Source organism: Manis javanica, chromosome 2, assembly GCF_040802235.1.
Source record: "Manis javanica isolate MJ-LG chromosome 2, MJ_LKY, whole genome shotgun sequence".
Lineage (NCBI taxonomy): Eukaryota > Metazoa > Chordata > Mammalia > Pholidota > Manidae > Manis > Manis javanica.
The window spans coordinates 184,424,069-184,449,037 of record NC_133157.1 but is presented as its reverse complement, the minus strand read 5'-3'; the positions used below and the strand labels follow the sequence as shown (position 1 = coordinate 184,449,037).

Genomic DNA, 24,969 nt, shown 5'->3' with positions numbered 1-24,969 from the left:
CAACATTTATTCAGCACTTGCTGTGGCAACTTTGTGAGGTGCTGGAGGTATTGGGTGTTTGACTATGTATCATAACATTCTTTCCAGGTTTTGATGGTAGTTCTCAACTTGCTATTATTCAACTTAGGGTGATTCACGCTTACAACTCTTTGCCACTTACACCCATGTTACAGTATTTTGGCTGGCAGAGCATAAACATGTGTTTCCCAGACAACTCTGAGGAAATGGATACCAGCCCTGAATACTGAGGGAAGACCAGGTTCTTTGTATCAGAGAAATTTATTTTTAAAAAGTCACCAAATGACCCTAACTTTTCTCAAGAGGCTCTTCAAAGATGCCTGTCAAAATCTAACTTCTCCCCCGAGAAAGGTCATTCTGAATTATAATACTCTGATGAAGTATCCCTTCTTTTTCTGATTTGGGAGGGCTAGATTAACAAATATTGTTAAGTATAGCATGAAACCTCTGTTTGGTACACTGTAATACTGTACTTTCATACACAATATGTATGAAATGTGATTTATTTTTATTTATTTATTAAATGTGTTATTTAATGTGATTCATTACTATATTATTCAGCTTAATTGGTTTTCATAGACTTTAGAAAAGATTTATGCAGAAACCACATGCCATTTATATTTAGTGAAATAACTGATTAAATATGTTTTTTGTGTTTATATCTTTACAAACATGGGTAGCAGTCCCTCATTGAAGAATACAATGCCCTCTAGTAACACCTGGCTCTATGAGGCAATCAGAATCGATCCACATCATTCTGCTCACCATGCCCTTTCCAGGAATATAATCTTTGCTACAGGAGCTTCTGTCCTTTCCACTCAGTGTTCAGGAAGTCAGCAATTCAATTTCCTGCTCTAAAAAAGGTCAACTACAATTTGTGGATATTTTGGAGTAAGTTCATTTTTCCCCACATATGATTAATCAAGAGACTTCCCAGTGTTCTGAAATGAGCAGATATTGGATAAATTATGTGATACAGCTTTTATCACTGGTAATGGGAAAAAAAGCAAAACAGGTCTAAGAAATCATGTATTTCACTGTTACAAATTGTGTAGAACAAGTAATATCAAAAAGGGATTAAAAAAAAAAAAGGGTAGCCTGATTTTAAAATGGGTTGAAGGGATGGCATGCTATTTCTCCTGAGCTACACAGATTTGGTTCCTACCTTCTGATGTCCTGGGAAAGCACCAAGTCTTATTTCAGCATCAACGGACCCATCTTCATCCAAAGATACAACTTCACCATTACCTCCATCTTTCCACTTTGGAGAAGTCAGGTTATGGACCAGTTTAATTGCTACTGACTTGTGCACAGTATTTGTACTTGCCCAGTATATTCCAATTTGAAAAGCTTCCTGGAAAAATAATGCCTTGATTATAAAGTATTTTTTTTTACTTTGGAATGTTTACTTCAATTAGCAGGAATTTTTTATATTATATAGTAGGTCTACTTAGGCAACCAAACCCCTTTATATATTTTTTTCTTCTTGTAATAGCAACACACATTTTATTTTGGTTTCCGATGTTTTCACCAAAGGCGTGAAAACTGAAGGTTTCATTTCATTTGACAAAATAATAATATGTGATATTAGTTACATGTAGGTCAACATTCCAATTCCATAAGGTAACATCATCTTATTATTTAAAAAAAAAAAGGAAAAATGCAATTGAATAAAGATGGTTATGTATTAGAGCTAAAAAAAATGATAGGACTTTTTGTATAAGGAATGTATTTTATATAAGAGTTCTTTGTACACTATTTTCTTATAGATTTATGTGCCTTTTTGAAATGGGTTAGCCTTATCAGGAAAGTTCTCTTGTGATGGATATAAAATCTTCTGTGAAATTCTGTTCTATAGCTTTGTTTTTCCCTCCTGTCAGGACTGATTCCACATTGTTATTGTCAACAACTGGGTGGGCATCCATGATTGTGGACATCTAAATCCACTTATAAAGGAAAAGGGGCCCTGACAAAAATGGTTGCTCAGAAATCCTCAATTCTTACCCATACTGCAGATCTCAGGTAATTTTTTTTTTTAAGAACCACAAAAATACCTAGGAGGTGAGTGAGCAAGGGATATGGCTCTATATCCTTAACATATCCTAAGTTGGCCAATCCTGATGCTTGTCAAATATCCTGTACACAATGGAAATGAGAATGTAACTAATACGAGTTATCAAATGTAATGATAACTCAAGCATGGAAACTGCTGATAAGGAAAAAAAAAGACATCTGAAATGTCTTTGAATATCAAAGAACATTCCATACTCCATACATATACATCTAAGAGGACAGTTTTCCACAACTGATTCATTCTATTAAGAACATAAATGCAACCTCAGAATAAAAGCTAGTTGTTGAAAGAAAAGAATTCATATTAGTTAAAAAAAAGTTATAGTACCTGAAAATTAGGAGGGATAATAATTTTGCCAGCAGGAACCTGGAGAACAATCTTCTCTCCTTCAAAGAGCCAGAGGTCCCACTTGGACTGATTGACAAGCAGGGCCCAGGGCAGAAGTTCTATCAACAAGGTTCTAACATATGGCTTCCAGACTGACAGCTTCACTCGCATCGGGCTATCCCACTGACTCAGCTGTTCATTCCTGTTCCAAATACCACATCCAACAGGCTCAATGAAATATGATGACTGCAGTATTCATGAAATACGTTTAAGGATTCCAGACACACAACACTCCTATATGACACCTCTTCATACCAGAGTTATCCAAAGCTGAATTTGCACCCAGGAGAAAGAAACTTTTCATGAAATTATGTTCTAGATTATGAGTGATACAATCTACAAAATACATCTACTAGATGATAAATGGTCAGAATCTGACAGATATGTGCAAATATCCTTGTTAAAACACCTTTCATGGTATCTAACACTTTTGTGAATGATCATTTCTTAATAATATTGGGATATGTTGGTAGAAAAAGATTGCAGAACATTACCTGTCAGAATCCTTTTTATTATAGGGCCACATGGGTTGAAGGGATTTTTCTGGCCCATAAAATTCATCAAGGATCTGATTAACTGTGCCTCCAGGGTGTATCTTAGTGGTTATTTGCTTAATGAGGGATGTTGAGATGGGAACTGCACAATGTGAAGGATCATCTTCTTCTCTAGAAAATGGGAAGAAAAAATAAGAATATCAGATTTTTAAAGCTGTGTACAATTTATTGAGAAAAATCTATGAATGCATTATAGACCATTTTTTTGTGATACTGAGTAAATTTTTGGTGATTTAGGGATTGATGACACAGCTTTTGGATGATCTGGGCCCTGACTTTTCCTCTCCCTCTACCCCTGACTGCTCCCCACCCCAGTGCTTGGGTGAGATCTCTGTTCGTATTTTCTTCCATTAGAGAAATGATATATCAGTTAAATTTTCTGATGATCCCTCTTGTTTATTTCTAAGCTTAACAAAAGAGGCTGAATTTTATCTAAAACAATAGAAAAGCACAAGATAAGATCAGGCAGAGCAACTTTAAAATAACAGTCTCATAAGAAATCATACAAAAAAACTCCTTCCTCCCTCCCCTCTCAATAGTACAAGACTACTATTCTACTGAATCTCTCTTAGAAAAATGTAAGGACTTTTCCAGTACCTTGCTTGAAATGTTAGGTGATGTACAAGGTCAGGTTCTATGTTTTGCAGAGGTTTTTCCTGTCCTTTTCCTGGAATAATCTGTGTTTCACTCAATCCCAGACTCCTTTTCTCCAAATGTATGATAATGGGGTCTGGAAGATGACTCCTCATGATAAAAAGAGGGCTGAACACAATCTATAAAAATAAAAGGACAGAACAACATTCATATTTGCTTTGTTGCAGTATTCCAGCTGTTTGATGCTGAAACAGACTTGCAATAAATCTCTTCTCTGGGTCACTTTGACCTTAATTTATTTCAGAACAGGAAAGGTCAGAGTCATATACCATATTTTAGGGCTGGAAAGCACTCACCATTCGTTGTTGCACTGGAGAGTTGGGTTCTAAAGTCAAAACTGTGCACCAGACATAAATTATGGAACTGTTTGAAGATGGCACCTGCAGATGAGCCAGAAGAGAGTCCTAGTCAATATTAAACAATTCACTAATCAAAATAAGGCACATTTACAGCAACAGTTTGGAGGATTAAAAAGTTTGAAGTTATAGAAAGGAGCCATTAAAAAAGAGAATAACTAAGCAAAAGCAGATTCATTATGGCATGAAGTGAATGTGCAGTGAGTCAATGGGGCTAATGCTTTCCATAAAGATGAAGGAGTTTAAATGAGGAGAGACTGATGTAAGACTGAGTGGGAGAATGAGAGGTCAGGTCCTTTGTGGGAATCAAAGTGATGATGGTGGAGAATGAGGAAGAGCAGAAAGTCACAGACCATCATGAAGATACCCCGGTGGGACCCTGTACCCAAACTCCTCCTCCTGCCACGCCCCAACCCTGGGGCTTCAGAATCTTTTCCAAAATACAACTTGCCTCTATCTGGGAGGGGTAGTGTCTTGGCTATACTAACTACTGGAACTGATACAAATGAGTTGTGAGATGGGGAGGAAATAGTTTGAGAAGTAATGTTCAAAGCTTTTTTATATTATTTCAGATCTCCCTCTTTTGTACAGACCACTTAAAAAAAATTAAGGACTATATTGAATAAATAGCATAGTGAGAAGTTTGCCCAATTCTAGACTCCTCCTACCTGAATGACAATGTTATACTCAGGGGCCTTGGATTCCAGGCACACATCTCTTGACCAGTCTTCATCACCTTTGGCCTTCACACACAACTCTGTCAGTTCACTGTTTTCTAGGATGTATGAAGGCAATTTCTGTTTGGCTGTGAGGCAGTCAAAATGTTCTCGAACTACAGCTTGTCCATCTTGACCAACATAATGCTGAACGACCTTTAGTTCTATGCTTTGAGATAAGTAACTACAGATGATCTGTCTTCCAAAGATGATAATCTAAAAGACAGTAAATGAATAAACAAATATGGCTCCATCAATCCAGATTTCATGAATTGGAAATATGTAATCATTCACACAGCAAACTATGTAGATTTTAATGGAGTGAAAATGAAGTCATTAGCTTATTTAGAGAGTACCAGAAGAAAAAGAACCTTGGAACGAAAGAAGGGATTTTGATTTGGTTGTGTTTGCGGTACTCAAAGCACAGAAACAGAAGCAGGGTCCATACACAGCTGGAAATACTGGTCATGTGCTTGATAGTGAAGGTGGGACTGGAAATAAGAGTTGTGGAATGAAAGTCTTGCAAATGGCAAATGGACAGAAGATAGTTTACCTAGAAAAGAGGCTGGAGGCTCAAACCCAGCAACTGACCAACACTTTAGGGTCAGATGCAGAGGCGAGAAGCCAGAGAAAGGGCTGCAGAAAGGGTAAAGGAGTGTAGCGGTGAACCAGGAGAAAGTAGTGTTGATGAAGCCACAAGAGAAGAGATTGAACAGGAGGCAGTGGTCAATGGTATCAAACAATGTGGAGGTCAAAATGGGTAGGGATTGAAAACAAGACTTCAGCTCTAGCAGCTGAGAGGAAATTGTGATTAGTCTGTCCCCTAAAGCTGATTTCCAAGGACTTGTACTCTGTGCAATAAGAGATCTCTCATGAACTCGTAGTAGAAAACAACTGTTAACTCAGATACCTACCTAAAAACCTGAATTTTTTTATTCAGGTTTTTCCTATAGTGTAGAAGCATGTATCTTTATAAAACACACAGAATTATTAAACCTGTGGATTATACAACTTTTTTATGCAGCTAAGAGTATATACTTCATAGTAGGTATTAAGAATATCTCTTAAATTAGTTGAAATTGAAAAGACAATGCAAAATTTATTCTTATGAAGTGAATACTTTAAGAAAGCAAATTCTTCTGTAATACAAATATTCACCATGATTGGGGAACACAGAACTTTCACATACTGGATGTCCTTATTTGTAATATATTTCCAGATTATAAAATAATAATCACACACACACACATATATATATTATTATTACACACACATATACACATAAACACACAGACATATACACTTACAGGTCTCAGCATGTGATGATTAATTTTGTGTCAACTTGAGTGGGCCATGGGGCATACAGATATCTGGTCAAACATTATTCTGTGTGTGTCTTTGAAGGTGTTTCTGGAGGAGGTTCAGAAGGTGTTTCTGAATTGGCAAATTGGGTAAAGCAGATTGTTGGCCTTAATATGGGTGGACCTCATCCTATCAACTGAAGACTGACTAGAACAAAGAGGCTGAGTAAGAAGGAACTTGCCCTGACTGGCTGTTCAAGCGAGGACGTGGGTTTTCCTGGATATTGGACACGGACCGAAACACTGGCTCTTCTTGGGTCTCTCGCCTGCTGGCTTTCAGACTGGGACTATACACTCCGGTGGGGCTACAACTTGCAGATGGTAGGTTTTTGGGCTTTTCAGCCTCCATAACCATGTAAGCCAATTTATAATAAATCTCTCCCTCTCCTTAGTCTATATATGTACATATATATATATATGTATATATATATGTGTATGTGTACACACACACACACACACACACACACACACACACACACATACATCCTATTGGCTCTGTTTCTTTGGAGAAACCCAATACAAAGCCTTGTTGCAAATTAACTCTTTTATTCTCATAGTAACCATATAAAAGACTTCTTAACAAGGGAAAACGGAGGCACAGAGATGTTGAATAACTTGCCTGCTGTTACTCGGATCCTCTGACCCAGACAATCCCCTGTGGTGATAGGTGTGTTTTAATCACCCTGATAAGACTATACTATTATTGTTCCTATTTTACATTTATTATTTCATGTAATAGGAATGAAGAAGGCAGGTTCGGTGTCAGTTAATTAAGCAACTCAGTGCTGGATCTGTTTTTCTGCTGTCTCTTGTAAAATTAATACCCACTAATTAAGAAAACTTAGAAACTAGAGAAAAGAGAATATAGGCTGCTATCATAACATAAATATGGCAGCCACCCTTGGTTCCACTCCAAATAGCTGGTCCCTTGCTGTAAAAACCCTGATTTGGTTTAGGTATCAAAAAGCAGCAAGGTACCCAGGAAACGTGGGTATCTCCCATGGCCCTCAGAGGCCGTACTGTCGCGAGCCCGGCTAATCCGATCGATTGCATTCTCCTTTTGCCAATGATCAGGTTAGGGGTGAACATGACTACGGATATGAAAAGGGAAAGGTCTTACTCTTTGATAATAAGGGAGACACTTTGGGAAGAGAAAGCCCTCCTTCCTTTCTGTTGTGGGAGATATTAGGACACATTCTGCTTTTGCAGCCACGTTGAGACAAGGAAGGCAAATCCAAGAGGGCAGCAGGGAAACAGATCCAGCACTGAGCTGCGTGATTAACTGACAGCAAACCTGCCTTCTTCCTTCCTGTTACATGAGATAATAGATCTAAAATAGGAACAATAATAGTACCATCCTCATTCACTGGCTATGAAGATTAAAAGGCCTACTTTGTAACTTCAAGCTGCAACATCCCAAATGATAATTTTCCTATGGCATTAATACTTTGTAACCATCATTTAAAATATTATTATTTACACAAATAAATATGAATATCTATTAATGAACTTCTACCCAAAACAAACCTGCTAGATTGGGAGGCCAAAAATTAAATGTCATTGTTGTTTCAATTTGCATTTTTTAAATAGTGAGGTTTAGTATTTTCTTAAACATTTATTTCCAACTATCTATTCCTCTGAATTTTCTTTAGAAGGAACACATCTGTAAAAACCAAGTTGTGCTTAACTGTCACATTTCTGCTAGATACTCTGGCCATTGGAATCTTTTAAAACAATGTTGCCACAACGACAAAAACAGAAGTCAATTGAACTATGAGTCCTTAATTAGCAACAAGTTTTTCTTTAGTATATGCTAGGGGTTACTAGACACTCATGATAGTCTTATGATGCCAAGCAACACCTAACTTCAAATAAACGTTTGGAAGCTCTGAGGCAGTATTTAACTCTGTTGTGATTCTCAACGTGCCCAGGACTGGCAGTGCATGCACACTGCTCTTGCTTCAAAACCTTTGGGCCCCATGAGATCTAGAAGAGAATTTTGCTGTCTCTCAGAGAAACCACAGAATCTTTGCAACCATCTGGGACTCACTTTCTTTAAAGACAAAGATCCTCTTGGTGGGTTTTTATAGTTTCATTTCCAACTAAAAGCCTGTTAAATAGACTTTCAAATTTGATAAAAAGAAAACTCTTAAAAGTGGCCAGAAAAGGAAGGCTACTTAGATGAAGGAAACTCCAAAATGGCTGCTCCTCAGCATGGTGCTCTTCGTGGCTGCTCCGCGCACGGTTCAGTGAGAGCGAGGTCTGTGTTCCTTCCAAGTGGCAACACTTATAATGCCTTTATTTTGAAAATTATGGCTAGAATTTCATGATTAATTTATCAGTTGAAGACAGCTACTTCATTTTTTTTAATGTAAGGTTTCTCTTTAATACACATTTACAGGTTTCACACTAATTCCCCTCTTTCCCCAAAGCCACAAAGATGTGTACTGAAGATTTCCACATATGATTTTACTTAGCAGGTTTCAGGACTCTTATTAGATCAGTGCCAAGAAGAATAGTGATATTAAAGAGTAACTCCAGAGCACCAGATGCACTGGAAAATGATATCTTCGCCATGATTAAAAGTGTATGTATAAAGATACAAATACACACACACACACACACACACACACACACACACACACACACGTACATTTATGTTTTTAGAGTGGCAAAGCTTTCTTCAGTGAAGAGATGGGAAACATGGAAGCAAATACAGGTACATGAGTAGTTGAATGATGTACAAAGTTCTTGAGAAATTTTGTATGTGGTCAGTTCTCATTCAGTTGGTTAAATAAGGTACAGACAACCAAGTGTCACTGTTCAAACGAGCACTGGCCAGTTCCCAACAGGGAGATGCACACACTCACCTCCCCAAATGAGGTTTGGCTAATTAGGCAGCTGAGATTTATTGCAAACTTCCAGGCCCAGAAGGAAAGAAGCCAAGATGTGAGGGAGCAGGAATCTCAGAAGCCCTTCTGGAAGCTTGGTTCCTATCTCCCTTCCCAACTTGGCTAATGGAGGAAATCCTGTGTCTGTGATGTAACTTTCACTAGAGCTAATCTGAATTTTAGTCAATCTACCCTGACAATAAAAAACTAAATCTAACTGAATAAGGAGAAATATTTTCCACAACTTGATACATGTGATACATGTAGCAGTTCTTCTGAGGGTGACTGTCTGCTGAACCTTTCAGTATTACTTGAGTTCAGTATAACCCATTTCCCTTCTTCTTTATTCTAGGTTAAATGAACTGCTGTTTCTTTCAGTTTCCACTATTCCATTAAGTTTTTAAAAAGCTAAAATCTCATTTGACTATGACAATAAATGCTAAAACTTAAAGCTCAATTTCACTTGACTACGATAATAAATGTTAAAACTTTAAAATAAATTATGTGTGTATATGCCTTCCATGACAGTGGGAATACAGAAAGGAATTTCCCAGTTCCTGTGGGAGACGATGGCACTTCTTTCAAAAGGCAAGTGCAATCTGAGGGCTGCTTATGCTCTCACTTTTGCTCTCAAAGTAGCCCTTTCCTGTTTGGCTAGATCTTACCTTTTTAAACAAATTTAGAAGTATTTTATAAATAGGATAGACACAGAGAGAAGTATGAGAGGCAGTCCCTATAGAAAAGGATTATTAACATTCAATAGTACAAATAATATTTGGAAAAATCCTGAAATGTGATTTGGCACATCTGTATATTTGACATTAACAGAGGATGATTACAAGGATTCTTTAGACTTCCAACACAAGGCAATCTTTTTGTAAGTCTTGATTTGAATCCCTCCTTAAGATTAAAAAAAATGCTAATAGTCTGAAAAAGTTAGAAAATCAGCAGAACTTTTGGGACTAATATATACTTAGTTGTTTAAAAGATTAGTGTAGCCCTACCAAGAATTTGGCAAGACAAAACAACGTATTTTGGTAAAGAATAAAGTACATCATTTTAGTTCAGGAATATGTACCAAGTATAACAAAAACATTCATACTCTTGCTTAGGTAATTTAAATTTGCAACACATTACTTTAAGGGCAGACTCAGAAATTTAGACAGTTCTACACGAAGATATTTACTTAAGGATTTATTTTGACAGCAAATTGGAAATTATCTAAAAGTATAATAACAGCAGAATGTCTAAATGTGTTTACATATGCCTTATGGTAAATTATTATGCAATCAGTAAAAGGATAATTTCAGAAATTTTAGATAAAATGAGAAGATAAATATTATATAATGTTAAGTGAAAAAACAAGTTGAAAAACAGCAATTACAATCAGATCTCAGGTTCGTTAAAAAAGATCTGCTTAGAAGAATTGAGTAGAAAACACACACCAAAGTAAAAATAGTATTTATCTTTGGGTGGTAGAGTTACGGGTAATTTTAATTTTCTTCATTAGACTTTTGTGTTTTCAGAAGCATTTTATAATAGTCAACATGAAAATAACTAATATTTTACAAAAGGAATATGAAGCATAGAAAGGTTAAGAAATTTGCCTAAGATCATCTACGTAATAAATACTGGGGCTGGGAAGTCTTTCACAATCAGGAAAAAGATAGGTAGATTTTACAAGACTGTGAAAAAGCTATTTTTCACAACCATCTCTTTTGATTTATGGCCTATTGCTGCATTGTGTAATATCTGCTCAGGAACATTATATATATTCATTATTCTTTGAAATTTAACATCATTCCTTGAAAATACATAATATCTATGGAAGCATGAGGCACTTTGTAGTAATACTAAAAAAGGGGTATTTCATTACTATAATTGTAACTAAAGTGCATTGGGTATGACAGTGGGCCAGGCACTGTTTGAAGCATTTTATATACACAAACGCAATTAATCCTCACACTTAACTTCATGAGGAAGGGACAACGATTATCCCCATTTTACAGATAAGGAAAATTGAATTCTTGAAGAGGTTAAACAACTTGCTGATGATCACACAGCTAGCAAGGGGACATAGCCAGGTTGCCTATGATCTTAATCACCAGGATACACCATGAAAACCATTTCTCTATGGAGTGAGTCTGCCATTTCACTAACTGATAATTATTCCAGCAATGATAAGTGAAAGAGCTGAATGAACTGGGAAAGTTTAGACGAGAGCTAAGGTAGTCAAAGTGTGGACCCTGGACCAGCAGTACTGGCATCTCCTCAGAGTTTTTTAGAAATATAAATTATCATGTCACACCCAAGACCTATTGAATCTGGAACTCTGGGAGTGGAACCCAGCAGTCTGTGTTTTAACAAGCCCTCCAGGGGTTTCTGATACAGACTCAAATTTGAGAACCACTGGCCTAGAAAGAAGGAAGCTAAAGGGAAACATTCTAGCTTGCCTTACGTTTTTGAAGGGCTGTAATACAGAGGAGAGGTAACTTGTGAAGTTCTCACAAGTTCCTGTGTGTTGTGTATGCCTCAGAAGTTCTGAGAAATGGTAAAAACTGGCTGAATGGTGACAGATTTTGGATCAAAATTAGGAAACAATTCATTAATAACTGGAAGCAGCTAACAGTGGAAAGGGCTGCTGTGTGAGGGAACGAGCCTCTCATTATCTGGAGTATTCAAACAGATGCTGAACGACCATTTCTCAGAAATGCTGGGGAATGGGAAAGTGGACAAGGCATTCCTGAAAGACCACGGGTAACAGAATCAGAAAACTGGTATGTATTAATTGGGCAGAGATTTGTCAAAAGTGTATTCAAGTAAGAGAGTTCTGCGAGGAGACAGGAGTCAGGGACACTTCTTGTTCTTACGACTTCCCAGCTCAAAGCTCCCAGAGCTAGGCTGGTCCCATCATGAGTACTTGGGTAAGACTCATTTGTCCCATATTTGTATCTTCATTTATGCTTCAATACTGCCTACTTGCAATGCCCTCTCTTAATCCAAATGCTACATGTTTTCCAAAGCTCAGCTCAAGTCACACCTTCTTGGTGAAACTTCTAAATGCCCTTCACACTGTCAGTTTTATACACTGTTGGTTTATGTGAATCTGCAGTTTAAGAGCAAAGATTGTGCCACATTCTTAGTGTCTTTCATTCACCCCATTCCACTGTAGGCAATCAACAACACTTAGAGGAATAGGCAGCTACTTGGGAAGACTCTTCAGCTATGCTGTCTTTTCACCTCGGTTACCTACAATAATGAGAACATGAAGTCCAGTTCCCTGATTAGGTGCACACCAAGAATGTACATGGTATGGGACCTGCTGTTCACCTCCCCAGTGGCTTCCTGCTCGCCCCTTGGCATGCAGCAATAGAGTAACCTCTGAGGCTCCACACAGAAAGCTCCCCTTTTCTTTTTCTGTGACCGAGTGCTGTTTCTATCATGTCCTCAGTTCACATAAGCTCTGGATAAACTGTTATAATCCAGACGCAGATGTATATGTTAAAACTCTTATGACAAATCCAGTTATTATGTGTGCAGTGAAGCCGGTTTTCAGATTTTAATACTTCCTTTTTTTCTTTCTGCTCTTGTCATATGCTCCACGCTTGAAAAACATCTTTTAAAAACCACATTTTCACATCTTAAGAACACAAAAAAAGTGTCAGATACTTTTTTTCCCTTTGCAGTCTTAGGACTTCAAAAACAGCCAAAAGGAAGTTTTATAAAATACGTAAAATATGTGCTGAGAGCTGAGGTTTTATATGCCAAGAGTTAGACTGCAGTGAATTTTTACTGCAGTTATATTAACTCGTAGGAAAAGAAAGCCTGCTGGAGACCCAGGCCCATTCTGCCATGGGAAGTATCACAACATTTTCTTGCAGATTATTTTTCCATGTATGGGAACCAACTCCTGGTTACCTACTGGCGGATTATCCAAAGGCCCCACCCACCACCCTTTGCTTCTTTTCCTTCTCAGTGAAGGCCTTTCGGCCATTTCACAGCTCATTAGCACCTCCACCAGTAGGTAGGTGGTGACAGGGAGAAGAGGTGAAACTAAATCAGTAAATTTTACTGCTCGTTAGCAGCTCTTGTAAAAGCCATGGGACTAGGGGTTTGAAGCCATCACCAGCATCAGGGTCATTGACAGTGCATTTACTAAGAGCTCACACGCATGATAGTAGTAGGTATAACTAGGCATATCTCTGTGATTTTTAAAATTATCAGTTATTTTCATATTCTTATGAAATTTTTAAATTTCATTAATTACATCAAATAATTAAGAGTTATCTGGGGTATGAAGACAAAGGAACTTACCTGTTTTTGCACTCCACTGAACTGCTGAACCTTGATGATGAGTGAAGCAGTTCGGCCCTTGTACTGAATAGTTCTAATGAAAGTCCCAACATGGTCCACACTGAAGGGCTCTGACCAACGCCAATTGCCCCAACCTTCAATACAGATGTGCAACAGCTGCCGAGAAAAACAATAATCGTCATAAGGCCAAAAGTGCCAACAAAAATCTAGTCTTAAAATCAAAGTCTCATTGCTGGAAAACCTTCCTATTTGTAATATTCAGCATCTGTTTTCTTTCTAACCTGCATTATTCATCCACTTCCAGCTTATTCAACCAGGCTAAGAATAGCAAATATGCCACATAGAATCAATGTGGTTTTCCAGATCACATTTTAAACCTTCTTAAAAATAATTGTCCTATCAAATGGTAAAAGGCCTGTTGAACATTTGAGAAAAGACCATTTCATTCATCTGGAGAACAAGGAAGTTGAAATGTGAGATCAAAGACCTATGATCGTGATTGATAGTTTACTCCTCCTAATGGCTAGACAGTAATTAAAGCTAAATTTGGTTTATGGCATTATTTTTTGAGCCTAAATTGCCATTCCTTATTTTTTTTCCTTTGATAAAGAACAAAACAGCAATTTTTTCATTTAATATACTCTCCTTATAAGATCACAGATATCAAATTAGATACACCTTCAACATTTTGAATGTATGAGAAAATGTCTTAGTTCTATTATTTTCCTAGTATGTATTTATTATTAACTTTACTTTTCCTAGTATATGTTTATTGTGACCAAGTTGGCCTGATTCACTTTCCTATTTATTCACATAGCACTGACACGTTTGCTTATAATTAGATCTCTTTCATGGTCATCAAATATTTTCTATTTATACTCCTACCCACTAATTGCAAGTAAGAAAATCAGTTTAATGGAACAAGTATTCCAAAGTACCATAATGATTACTGATTCTTTAGGATATGGATTTAAATGAAAATAAAGTGTTGTATGTGATTACTAAAAATAAGGAGATTAAATGACAAATAGATATACTACACAAAAAATATTTTCATTCATGTCATGTATAATTTTTAAAGGTGCTAACCAAAGTCTAATCACATGAAACATTTTCCCAGTTAAAAAGAATGGATAAAACTTTGAAAACATTCTCTAAAAGCTATCATAATAGGGCCTTAAAATAAATACATAAAGGATTTAGATGGGAATTGCCATAACAGTAAAAGTCTTTGATGTGAAGATTATCTTTTAGTTTTAGCATTAGGAAGAGTGCTTAAATTAAAAAATTTCCCAAGGCCATTAGTCATCACATATGATTTTTAGTGGGAAATTAAGGGAGGGCTTTTTTGTTTTTAGTTTTCAATTTCTTAAAAAAATATTTTAAAAAATCTCCGAATTATTAATTCATCTCCCTGCTTTTAAGATGGCCTCACTCCAGTTCTTCCTCCACAGAACCACCAGCGATCCTGTGAAATCTACAAGCTACTACTCAGATGACTTCTAAAAAGGGAGACTAACAGCTACAACAAAACAAAACAAACCATCTGGGACAGCAAACACCCTTAGGGAAAACTGGTCTCATATACACTCTACAACATAAAAGTACTGGAGTATCTTCGATGTCTAAATATTAAAGAAAAAAGGAAAACAACAGCAGTATTTGGATCTATTTCGGTTTTCTGCAGCAGCAATCGGGCATAAAGCTCAGAGCACACACAAAACTGAACAGAACTACAAAGTTGTTTTCTTTGGAGAGGCTATAGCTGGAAATGACAAAAAAATAATGAGGCAGAGTACTTAAGGTTGAACTCAGCTCTATTTCTGTGGAAAGCTCCATAGCCTCTATCAGGAAAGTTTTAATGTATGCCATGTAATTTTAATTGGAGTGTTCACATTTGCATATGAGCTCAGTTTAAGGTAGCTGCTTGCTCTGAGCAACACATCTTTTAATGACTGATTGTCACCAAGGAATATACTGTCATGTTTCACTAGCAGCTATTTGTTCTCAGAATATTGGCACAGATATTTTCTTTGAATTATGAAAATACAGATACTTGGATTTAGTTCACACAGAAAAGTTAAGTGGGAGAAAAACATAATACCTTTCCCCACATGCATCACCAGTAGAATATTTGCAATGTGTGGGTCTACTGTTAAAAATCTAAATATCATTGGCAATTACATGTATATAGTTTACTAGGAAAGGAAATCTACAAAAAGGAATTCAGGAGACCAAGCAGCACTTTGGACCTCCTGCCATTGGGTAACTGATTTGGCCACTAGACAGTAGTGCTGATTCCCATAGACATCACTGCTTATAGGTACTGAAAAGTCTCCATTTAGTAAGAAATACTCATATACCTATTTTTATTTCTATACAAAAGGAACTACAAAATCAGTCATAACATTTTGAAATTTGATTTAGACTATATGATCCTAATGGGATTGCTATCATTCATCTAATGCATTTTTATTATTCAGGTATTATAAGGAAGGCAATATGCTAGGCATAATATGGACAAAATGAAGAGGAAGAGTTGTGTTCTTTGTCCCTCAAGGAGCGTAAGATCTAAAAGAGAAAATAAGACATGCACAAGTAACTAACGAGAGGCATGAGAAGAGGCAGAAAATGCTACAGGAGTCTAGAGAAGGAAGGGCTTACTGTAGGCTGCTGTGACCAGGGCAGCTTCATGAGCAGCTGAATCTCAGAGTTAGGCTAGGATTTCAACTGGCAAAGATGGCCATTTATTCCTGGGTCAAAGAGATCATCTGAGACGTGAAAGTTAGACGGTATGCTTGGGGCAAAGTTTAATCTCGACTGCTGAAGGAAGGGCACATGAAAAAGGAGTGAGCGAGCAGGTCAGACAGGTAGATCTAGATTGTGGCCAGTGTGGATTTACTAAAATAAGGAATCTGGTTTATTCTGGAATTAGTAGGTAGCCACTGAAGCCTCCAGCATGGGTAAGTGAGGGATGTGTTGAAAGGATGGCAAGTGTGGAGGTAGGAGGGCAACTGCAAGAGCCAAGATGAGAGGCAGTGGGGCTAGAAACACGAAGAGGAGGGGGCAGTGCGCTTAACAATCACTATCCCTCTATGCCTGGAGCCCAAGGTATTTTATGTTCTCTATCAGTTTGGAGATTTTCTCTCCCCTCTTTTATATGAAGTTTCCCTTACCAACTCACTTCCTTCACCATCTTTTCTATTCAGGTTTCTCATTCTCTTTGGCCTATTTAGCAAGTGTCTAATATTTTCCATTGGGGAAAGAAAATGTCACATAGGAACCACTCTAATTTGAACTTTTCAGTGGTAACTGAAACTAAGCAATAAAGCTGGTTGTACAGTGGCCACACTTGTTGGAAGGTCCCAAGGGGCTACATTTCCTTTTTTTCCTGCAGACCCCCCCGAGTGCTACACTGGCAGCCAGACTAAATTTGCAGTTTTCCCACTGAAGACCTCCAATGGGAGCAGACACAGCTTCCACTCATTTCTTTTTTCAATACAAAATAAAACTTAAAATTGAATTACTGATCAGGGGGTTGCAGTCCAGCTCTCAGGACCACCCACAGGCATGTTCAAAGGGAGAATTCCTGAACTGACCCAGGAATTCCAATCCTAGGAATTTACCTGAAGAAAACAAGATTTGACAAAATTCAACTGATTCAAAAAGACATATGCACCCCTATGTTTATTGCAGCATTATTTATAATAGGCAGTATAAGGAAGCTGCCTAAGTGTCCATCAACAGATGAATGGATGAAGAAGAGGTCGTACATATACACAATGGACTATTACTCAGCCATAAGAACAAAACAAATCCTACCAATTGCGACAACATGGATGGAGTTAAAAGGGTATTATGCTCAGTGAAGCAGGTGGAGGAAGAATTACCAAATGATCTCCCTCATTTGTGGAGTATTTCAACAAAGCAAAACTGAAGGAACAGACTCACAGACTCACAGACTGACAGACTGACAGACTCCAAGAAAGGACTAGCAGTTATCAAAAAGAAGAGTTTAGGGAGGGTGGGTGTGGAGGGAGGAAAACGGGGATTAAGGGACATCATAATTAGCACACACAATATAGGTCACTCATGGGGAAGGCAGTACAGCCCGAGAAGACAAAAGTAGTGACTTTATAACATCTTACTTCACTGATGGACAGTGACTGCAATAGGGTGTGTGTGTGGGGTGGGGGGGTAGATGTGATAAAATGGGTGAATGTTATAACCATAATGTTGCTCATCTGAAACCTTCATAAGATTGTTTATCAATGATACCTTAATAAAAAAAATATTTTTAAAAGCTCTTGTCTATCTAAACTAATATCTGGAAAGCTATAGATCAAATTAAACAGATCAAAGTGTTTGGAATGTATAAGTGGAACTTAGAGTATATTTCACACCAATAAATGAACATAAAAATAAAATGAAATATGTTGCTCATTATTGTTTTTTCAAGGTAGTTGAACTTCAGGATACTCAGAGTATCTGAAAAAATATTAAAAACCATGTAGAAAAGTTTCTAGATAATGTCTAATGCTTGTCTAATGATCTGATTCAATTTTGGGACTCTTAGGACCTATAGGACATAGTCCCACACCTAAAAGGATGATAAAGTGGAAATAAATCAAATTGAATTATTTTCTATTGGGTAAGTTATACTCTTTGATGCAGAGTATTTTGGACGAAAAAAGGAGAAAGGGTAAGAAAGCTTTCCAAATCAATCTTTCAGGAGGCGATATAATGCAGACTTCACTGTCATCAAAGAGGTGTGGGGTGATTTACTGTTCCACAAAATATGAGTGCTTATAGATTTTCTCTGAAGACTGCTTGAATTCAGTGAAGGTCAGAAACACTGTTGTCCCTTGAACAGCATGAGTTTGAATGGCACGGGTCCATTTACAGGTGGATTTTTTTTGTCAATAAATATTTTGGAAAAATGTTTGCAGATTTGTGAAAATTTGAAGGAACATTTTCTTTTCTCTAGCTTACTTTATTGTTAGAATACACTATATAATACATAGAACACACAAAATAACTGTTATTAGTAAGACTTCTGGTCAACAGTAGACTATTTGTAGTTATTAGGGAGTCGTAAGTTATACTCAGACTCAACTGCTTGGTGGCTCAGAGTTCCAAGCCCTGTGTTTCTCAAGGGTCACCTATACTGTAGAATAAATTTAAAACAACCTCTTACAAAAGAGGGCAATCTGGAACACTCACAAAATGCTGGTTACAATGAAAAGTGTAGTTTGATCCTTGTATCAAAAACCTTAGCTTTGGATACTCACTGACTCATCCATTCTACACAGGAATTTAACCCAAGGTAATAAGTAGAGATACATGCAAAGATTTACCTAGACATATGTTTATTCCAGCATTGTTTTAATAATAAAAATTTGGCATTACTAGGAAATTGGTCAAATAAAATGTAGTAAAAACAATACAGTTATCACTTATTAAACACATACTATGTGCTAAGTATTGGGCTGAGTGCTTTTTAAGTATTTTCTTATTTCTTTCTTAAAACAATCTATTAAGGTCGATACTTTTGTTACATTTAAAAGATGATAAAACAAACTGAGTTACAGAGTGATTAAGTGACTACTCAGGGCCACTGTGCTAAGGAGAGCAAAATACAAGATTTGAACTGAGCTGTGCTTACTCAGAGCCTCTATTCTTTTTTTTAATTGACATACACTCTTATGAAGGTTTCACATTCAGATTCAGAGCCTCTATTCTTAACCATACTTATACTGTAGAATCCTCTCAAGCCATTGAAAAAAATCAGAGCATGAAAAAATGTTAATATGAATGAGCAAAAGATTAACTGAAAAAAAATACATTACAAAAAGATGTCTTGAGTACACATCCCACTTTTTGTAAAATGAATGAGAAGTATATATGCTTATTCCTAAAGAAGAAAATGGGTAGAAATATGTCAGAATGCTAACAGTGGTTATCTTGGGCTAACCATTTGTGAGGGTTATATGTTTTAAGTTTTCTTTTTGCATGTGTGTTTTGTGTGCTTTTATGTAATTTCCAATTTTCATACTATAAATATGTATTATTTTGCAATCAGATAAAAAATAATGCTATTAAAATGAAAAATGCCTAATAGAAAGCACACAGCGCCTGAATTTCAAGTAAAAAGAAATCATACATTCTATTTTAAAAACTCAAATTCAGCCTCCCACATGACGTGTCTCCATGTGTCGCGCTCAGTGTCATGGCTTTCCCATTTGTACTGTTAGGATTTTGATGAAAGGGTGACATGATCCTCAGTTCATCTCTGCAGCACGTTGCAAAGGGTCTGGCTTGCTACATTCCTTATTCACATGATGTTTGGAGCAGTTTAATGTAATTATTTGAGTTTTCATTCCCAGGAAAATAGTTTTGTTCTGTTTTTTTCAGTTTGGCAAATATTTTTAGGATCTACATCTATGAAATGTTTACCGTAAGTCAACTTATTGTACTATTCATGGTAGATGGAGATAGAGACGAATGAGATCATTACTTGCACTGAAAATTCTCACAATATAGTGGTAGAAGAAAAAGATATTTAACAAGAAAAACTACACTGCAAAATTTTATGGGAGGAAGGAGAAAATTGTAGGACTCCAGGGGTATCTGTTTTGGGAAGTTAAAAGACTGATGAGAGCACATATTTTACTTACCCAAATAAATAACATGAAAAAAGACATTCTGAAATACAGTAAAAGATATATAGGACTGCTATTTCCAGTAAACAAAAGCAGCAACAGCCTAACTTGGAGAGGTTCTTTGCATATAAAATTAATGTCTACAAAGAACCTTAATTTCATTACAAAGATAAGACATAAAAGTAGCAAGCTATGGCTTCAAACCATTTGTATAAACAACTTATTGTCAATGAAATTAGGAAAATTAACTTTATATTATGAACTCATCAGCTTTCATTCCTCTAATAGGTTTGATCATAAGCCAAATGGAACCATTGAATTTTGATCCTGGAAAGGTAGGATTCATAGTGGAACAAAATCGTTGTTTTAGGAGATCAGATCTTGCTCATGGGCAGCCAAGAGGCATGTGTGTAGACTCTTGAAGATGAGGAAAGGTGAGAGTTAGGGAGAGTACCTGCCTGAGAGAGTGTACAGAAAGGGAAGCTCAAGAGGCAGTGAATTCTTAGGTCACTAATGGACATTTCCTCTCAGAGCATCAACCAGCAGTAAACAACAGGGACTGAAGTGTTAAAGGCAGTGAAACAAAGTGACAGTTGTTGGGCTGTTGGAATTAATACTATTCATTATCTCCCTGGTCTTTCTGTATCTACTGAGAGATAGTAGCTCCCAGGAAACAACAGATTCTAGCAGCACAGTGCTGTATTTTATGAGTGGTCATCAGAAGACAAACACTACAGATGAAAAAATAAGGAAAAACAAAATAAATACGGTAGTTGTGAACAGAAGAAACTAGTTTTTCACAATTTGGAAAATCTGGTATTTTGACAATTTGGAATATTAGAGAAGCATGAAAGCATGTAGAAGAAGCTTTCACCTCTGCAGAGTTAAGAAATATTAGGAAATGCCAGCTAGAAAGTGGGAAGTGAAATTGGAATTGGTTTTATCATCCTGCTCCATAGCTGGAGACAGGAAAATAAAAATCTCATTTATCAAGTGATAACAGAATATAAGCAAGGCAATCCATATAATATAATCATTAATAAATAGTAAAAAGGACATTAAAAAGCCTACAGAAAAATACTGCAAAGCAAAGGAAAGACAATACCATCCAAAAAAATGAAGGGAAGAAAGTCTATTAATGCAAGCACCTTGGGGTGAAATTCAGGAAAGAAAAATATCAGTAAGGCTTTTGGTTTTCTCAAAAGTATGAAAAAAACACAATTTCTACAAAACTGTAGAAAAATGTTGAGAGGAAAGAACAGCCTGGTATAAACAGAAAACAGCCTGAAGTTAAAAAACAAATTAGATGATATAAAAATGGAATTAGGTAAGAAATAAATGCAAGGAGACTAAGAATGCATTTGCAGAATAACAACCTACACTGATGGAAGAAAGGCAAGTATGAACAACTACTATTGGAGAAAAACTTGCAAACCTTTATAATGCAAAGCAAAGGGACAATAGATGAAGAAATATGAGAGAAAAATGTCATAATCATGAAAGAAAAACAATATACACATAATACAAAATAGAAATAATGCTATTCATATCTACATTCTTCATAGTTTTAAAACAGTGCATTGTGTCATTTCATTGTATGGTTTATGATAAATCATTTGAATTTACATGTGTAAATAGGATGCCAAATGTCACACATTTCTAGCTAACATTAAGGCTTAAGTTTCAACATATCTATACTCAAGTTATGGAATCTTTTTAGAATTAAAAAAGATTTCTTTTTCGTAAGTAACTATAAACAGAAATCTAAATTCAAGAACTTATTTATGGTTTTCCACTGCTCTGACATTACTCTCTCTTTTATCTCTGGTTGAAATTTACATACTTAAAATTTTATACATAACTTATTTGGAACACATCAATCATGAAATCAGATATAAATGCATTCTGCAAAAAAAAGAAGTATGAAATGATACATAATCTTGTTTTAAAGGGGTCATTTCAACATTACACATATCTATTGTTTTCATGTTTCTAAAGGGTGTGGGCTTCCCTGTATTTAAATGATGTGTGACTTGGAAAAACATGAGCTGTGATACTAACAGCTGCCTTATATCCAGAATTGTGTGACAGTCTTTGAGACTGTTCACCCTTGATAATACCACAAAGGGTGGAAAAGTGAAAATTCAAAGAAATTTGGTATGTACATATCTGTGTTACAGAAATGATCTGTCTCTAAAATATGAAATAATTCATACTGTCTTTTTAAATAATTAAATAAAATAAATAAAAGCTTTAATTCCTTAATTGAGTTGTACTAACAGCTGGGAGATTTTGGTGCTATGTAGCTTTCACTCTCTTGATAGAATGATAGTCAGTGGTCGTCCTGCTCTTGGATAGACTCAATTCTTCAGTGAAAGAAATAAGAGTATGTTAGATGAAAATAATAAAGAATAATGTAGGTGAACAGAGAAATGGAAGCCAAAAAGATAAGAAACTAGAGATATTGTTTAACAGTCACTCAGATTTAGATAAATATTCTGAGTTTGTGTGCCAAACTGTCAGACTTTGTTTGTTTGAAAATCACTTCTGACTAAATAAAAATATAAACAATAGAGAAATCTAACAAAGTTTGAATAAAACTCTTTTAAATTGTTCTCAAGTGTAACATTCATCATTCAGCAAATTTAGTTTAATGTAAAATAGAAGACATGTCAGCATGTGTCCTAAGAAAAGTAGTTTTATACAATCTTAAACTTAAGTTTGTTCTTCATGGTAATTTAGACAATTATAATAATTGCCCCAAACTTTAATTAGCAAAAAAGAAAAAAAAAAGAAGTCAACAGATGGATATAAAATAAATCCAAAATTTTTACAGTTATTTATTTTCATTTAACTAAACTGCCTTGCCATACTAAGAAAACATTTTTGTAAAGGTTAAATAAAGTATTTTATGGCAACCGCTGCTTCTTAGTGCCTGTATAACAAGAAACATGAGCCAGCCAAAACTGTGCGAGGTGGTTTTCTCTCCCAGTTGAGGGAATGTGGTATCTCAGACCTTGTCCTAACTCATTTTATCCCCAAGTGTAAGTCAAGCAAGTCAAATATGAACTAATGCCTGAAGGGAAGTCCTTGACTCCAAAAGTATGGATTATTTCACATTTATCTTAAAATCTGCTTTCAGAGTTCTTAAAATTCACTAACTTGGCAAGTCAGGAATTATCATGGGAAATGAAATAATTTCATAACTATGAAGTCATCCAACATTCCATGCATCTGACACTCATTGGGCTTGGCCATGTTTTGGGCATTATTCTGACCTTTAGATAATAAGCTCTTCAACATCCTGTTCAGCATGGAAATAATTAAAAAGTGCCATAGTATAATAGGTATGCCATTGTCTTTAATAGAGTTAATGCTTTTGTTACACAGACTTGTGGTAATAGGTTATGATTAAAGACAATCACATTATGTATGCTGAAATCTTTTTACCATTCTTAATCAGTATTTCCCATTACTTAAAAATGGCAAAATACCATGCTTTAATGGTCCAGCTGCATTCTCTTTCTCCAAGCACTCTGTATTAAAATTCACATTTAAAATTAGTTCAGTAAAGAACCTTTATGTTTAGACATCAAGACTTCACATTGCAGAGCACAGGCTTGTGAAAAGCCTTTGAGTGTCTTGTAAAAAGCTTAAGGAATCTTCAGTACATTTTTCTCCAAAGCTGTATTTCAATATCTAAAATTTACTGCCAGAGGAGGGACAGAGAGACCATTAGCAGCACCAGCATTCATTCTTCTGGGTGTTTCCCAGCTGAAATAATCCCCAGTTGTTCTCTTTGATGAAGGCTTGTAGAAAACTCTAGAAATCAGCGTCAGGACTGGATAAAGTGTCCTAGCACAATCCTATCTTTGCCATTTCTTGTCAAAGACTTAAGCAGTCTTAATCAGGTCATATTGCAAACAATTTTTAAGAAGAAACTCTGAAATACACAGGAAAAAGAAAACTCAATCCCAAACTTCTGCCTCTCACTTATAGTAAATCTGTTTTCCAACAGAAAATGAAGAAACTACATATATGTTCTATCCACTAGATACTTAACGACCAAGACTGTTAGGGCCCCATTTACTTCTACTGGTGACTTCACAAGGCATTATAAGCTTCCTCAGAGAATGCGAGTTTCCTGGAATCTCTTGAGAAACTGAAGTTATTTTAAGAAAGAAAGGTGAAGGGACTGGGTCTATGGTCAGACTATTTTGCTGTTTCAATTATGGCTTAAAACTGAACTAAAAATGCAGTTGATGGCGACGGGACGGTAGGTCCTGGGTACTCAAATGGGGTCAGTGTTTACAAAATATTTTGGATTAAAATCCTTGCCAGGTGGTCCCCAGCAGTGTTTACCTCACTGTTGATTTTAGTTATCTTAATATCAGCAACAATAAAAAGAAGCTTGTTACTGCCACCAGGGAGCAAAAGCATTACAATCCTTTCCCGCAAACGGAATTGCTAAGTGCAGACAGCTGTGCTCTCCACATCTTAAAGGTGATACTGGAGGTTTCTGGGAATCTATTTCCATGATTAGAGAGAGACAGTATGTGGCAAATCTAACTTGAAATGATGCCTACTGTAAGTCACTAATATTTGAGAAATGTATGATGTACTTTTAGTTTATGATAAACAATAAACATTTTTACAGAACAAAATTGGGAAGAGTTGGACGTACCTGTGGACCTGAAAGTTGGTCTCATTTCAAATGTACTGTGGATACCCTCCTGTACCATCTTTTATTTTATAATAGTTCTTACTAGAGGTCATTGGGAGACCAAAGGGGTGGAGGTAGGAGAGACCAGGGGCTGCTCTTAATTAAGAGTCCAATTGCATTGATGGTATAATGACTTATATATGCATTTGGAGATCAGAGGACCTCTTTTTGTGTGTCTGTATAATAGACACAAAAGCATCCAACATGATGCAAAGAACACTGTTCATAATTTTCATATTGTTAAAATAATTAAGCTTCT

General features: G+C 36.2%; 1 protein-coding gene across 7 annotated transcripts in view; it reads right to left on the bottom strand.

The window, feature by feature from the left end:
* The window catches only part of VPS13B (vacuolar protein sorting 13 homolog B), an 861,603-nt gene that overhangs the window by 45,254 nt on the left and 791,380 nt on the right, over positions 1-24,969 (bottom strand). For all 7 annotated transcript variants that reach the window (XM_073229878.1, XM_073229881.1, XM_073229877.1 and 4 more), the window contains 7 exons: positions 13,326-13,481; positions 4,712-4,975; positions 3,984-4,067; positions 3,631-3,806; positions 2,974-3,144; positions 2,420-2,621; positions 1,184-1,372 (listed from right to left, as the gene is read on the bottom strand). In XM_073229878.1, the coding sequence (XP_073085979.1) occupies positions 1,184-1,372; positions 2,420-2,621; positions 2,974-3,144; positions 3,631-3,806; positions 3,984-4,067; positions 4,712-4,975; positions 13,326-13,481 (1,242 nt within the window). The remainder of the gene's footprint in view (positions 1-1,183; positions 1,373-2,419; positions 2,622-2,973; positions 3,145-3,630; positions 3,807-3,983; positions 4,068-4,711; positions 4,976-13,325; positions 13,482-24,969) is intronic.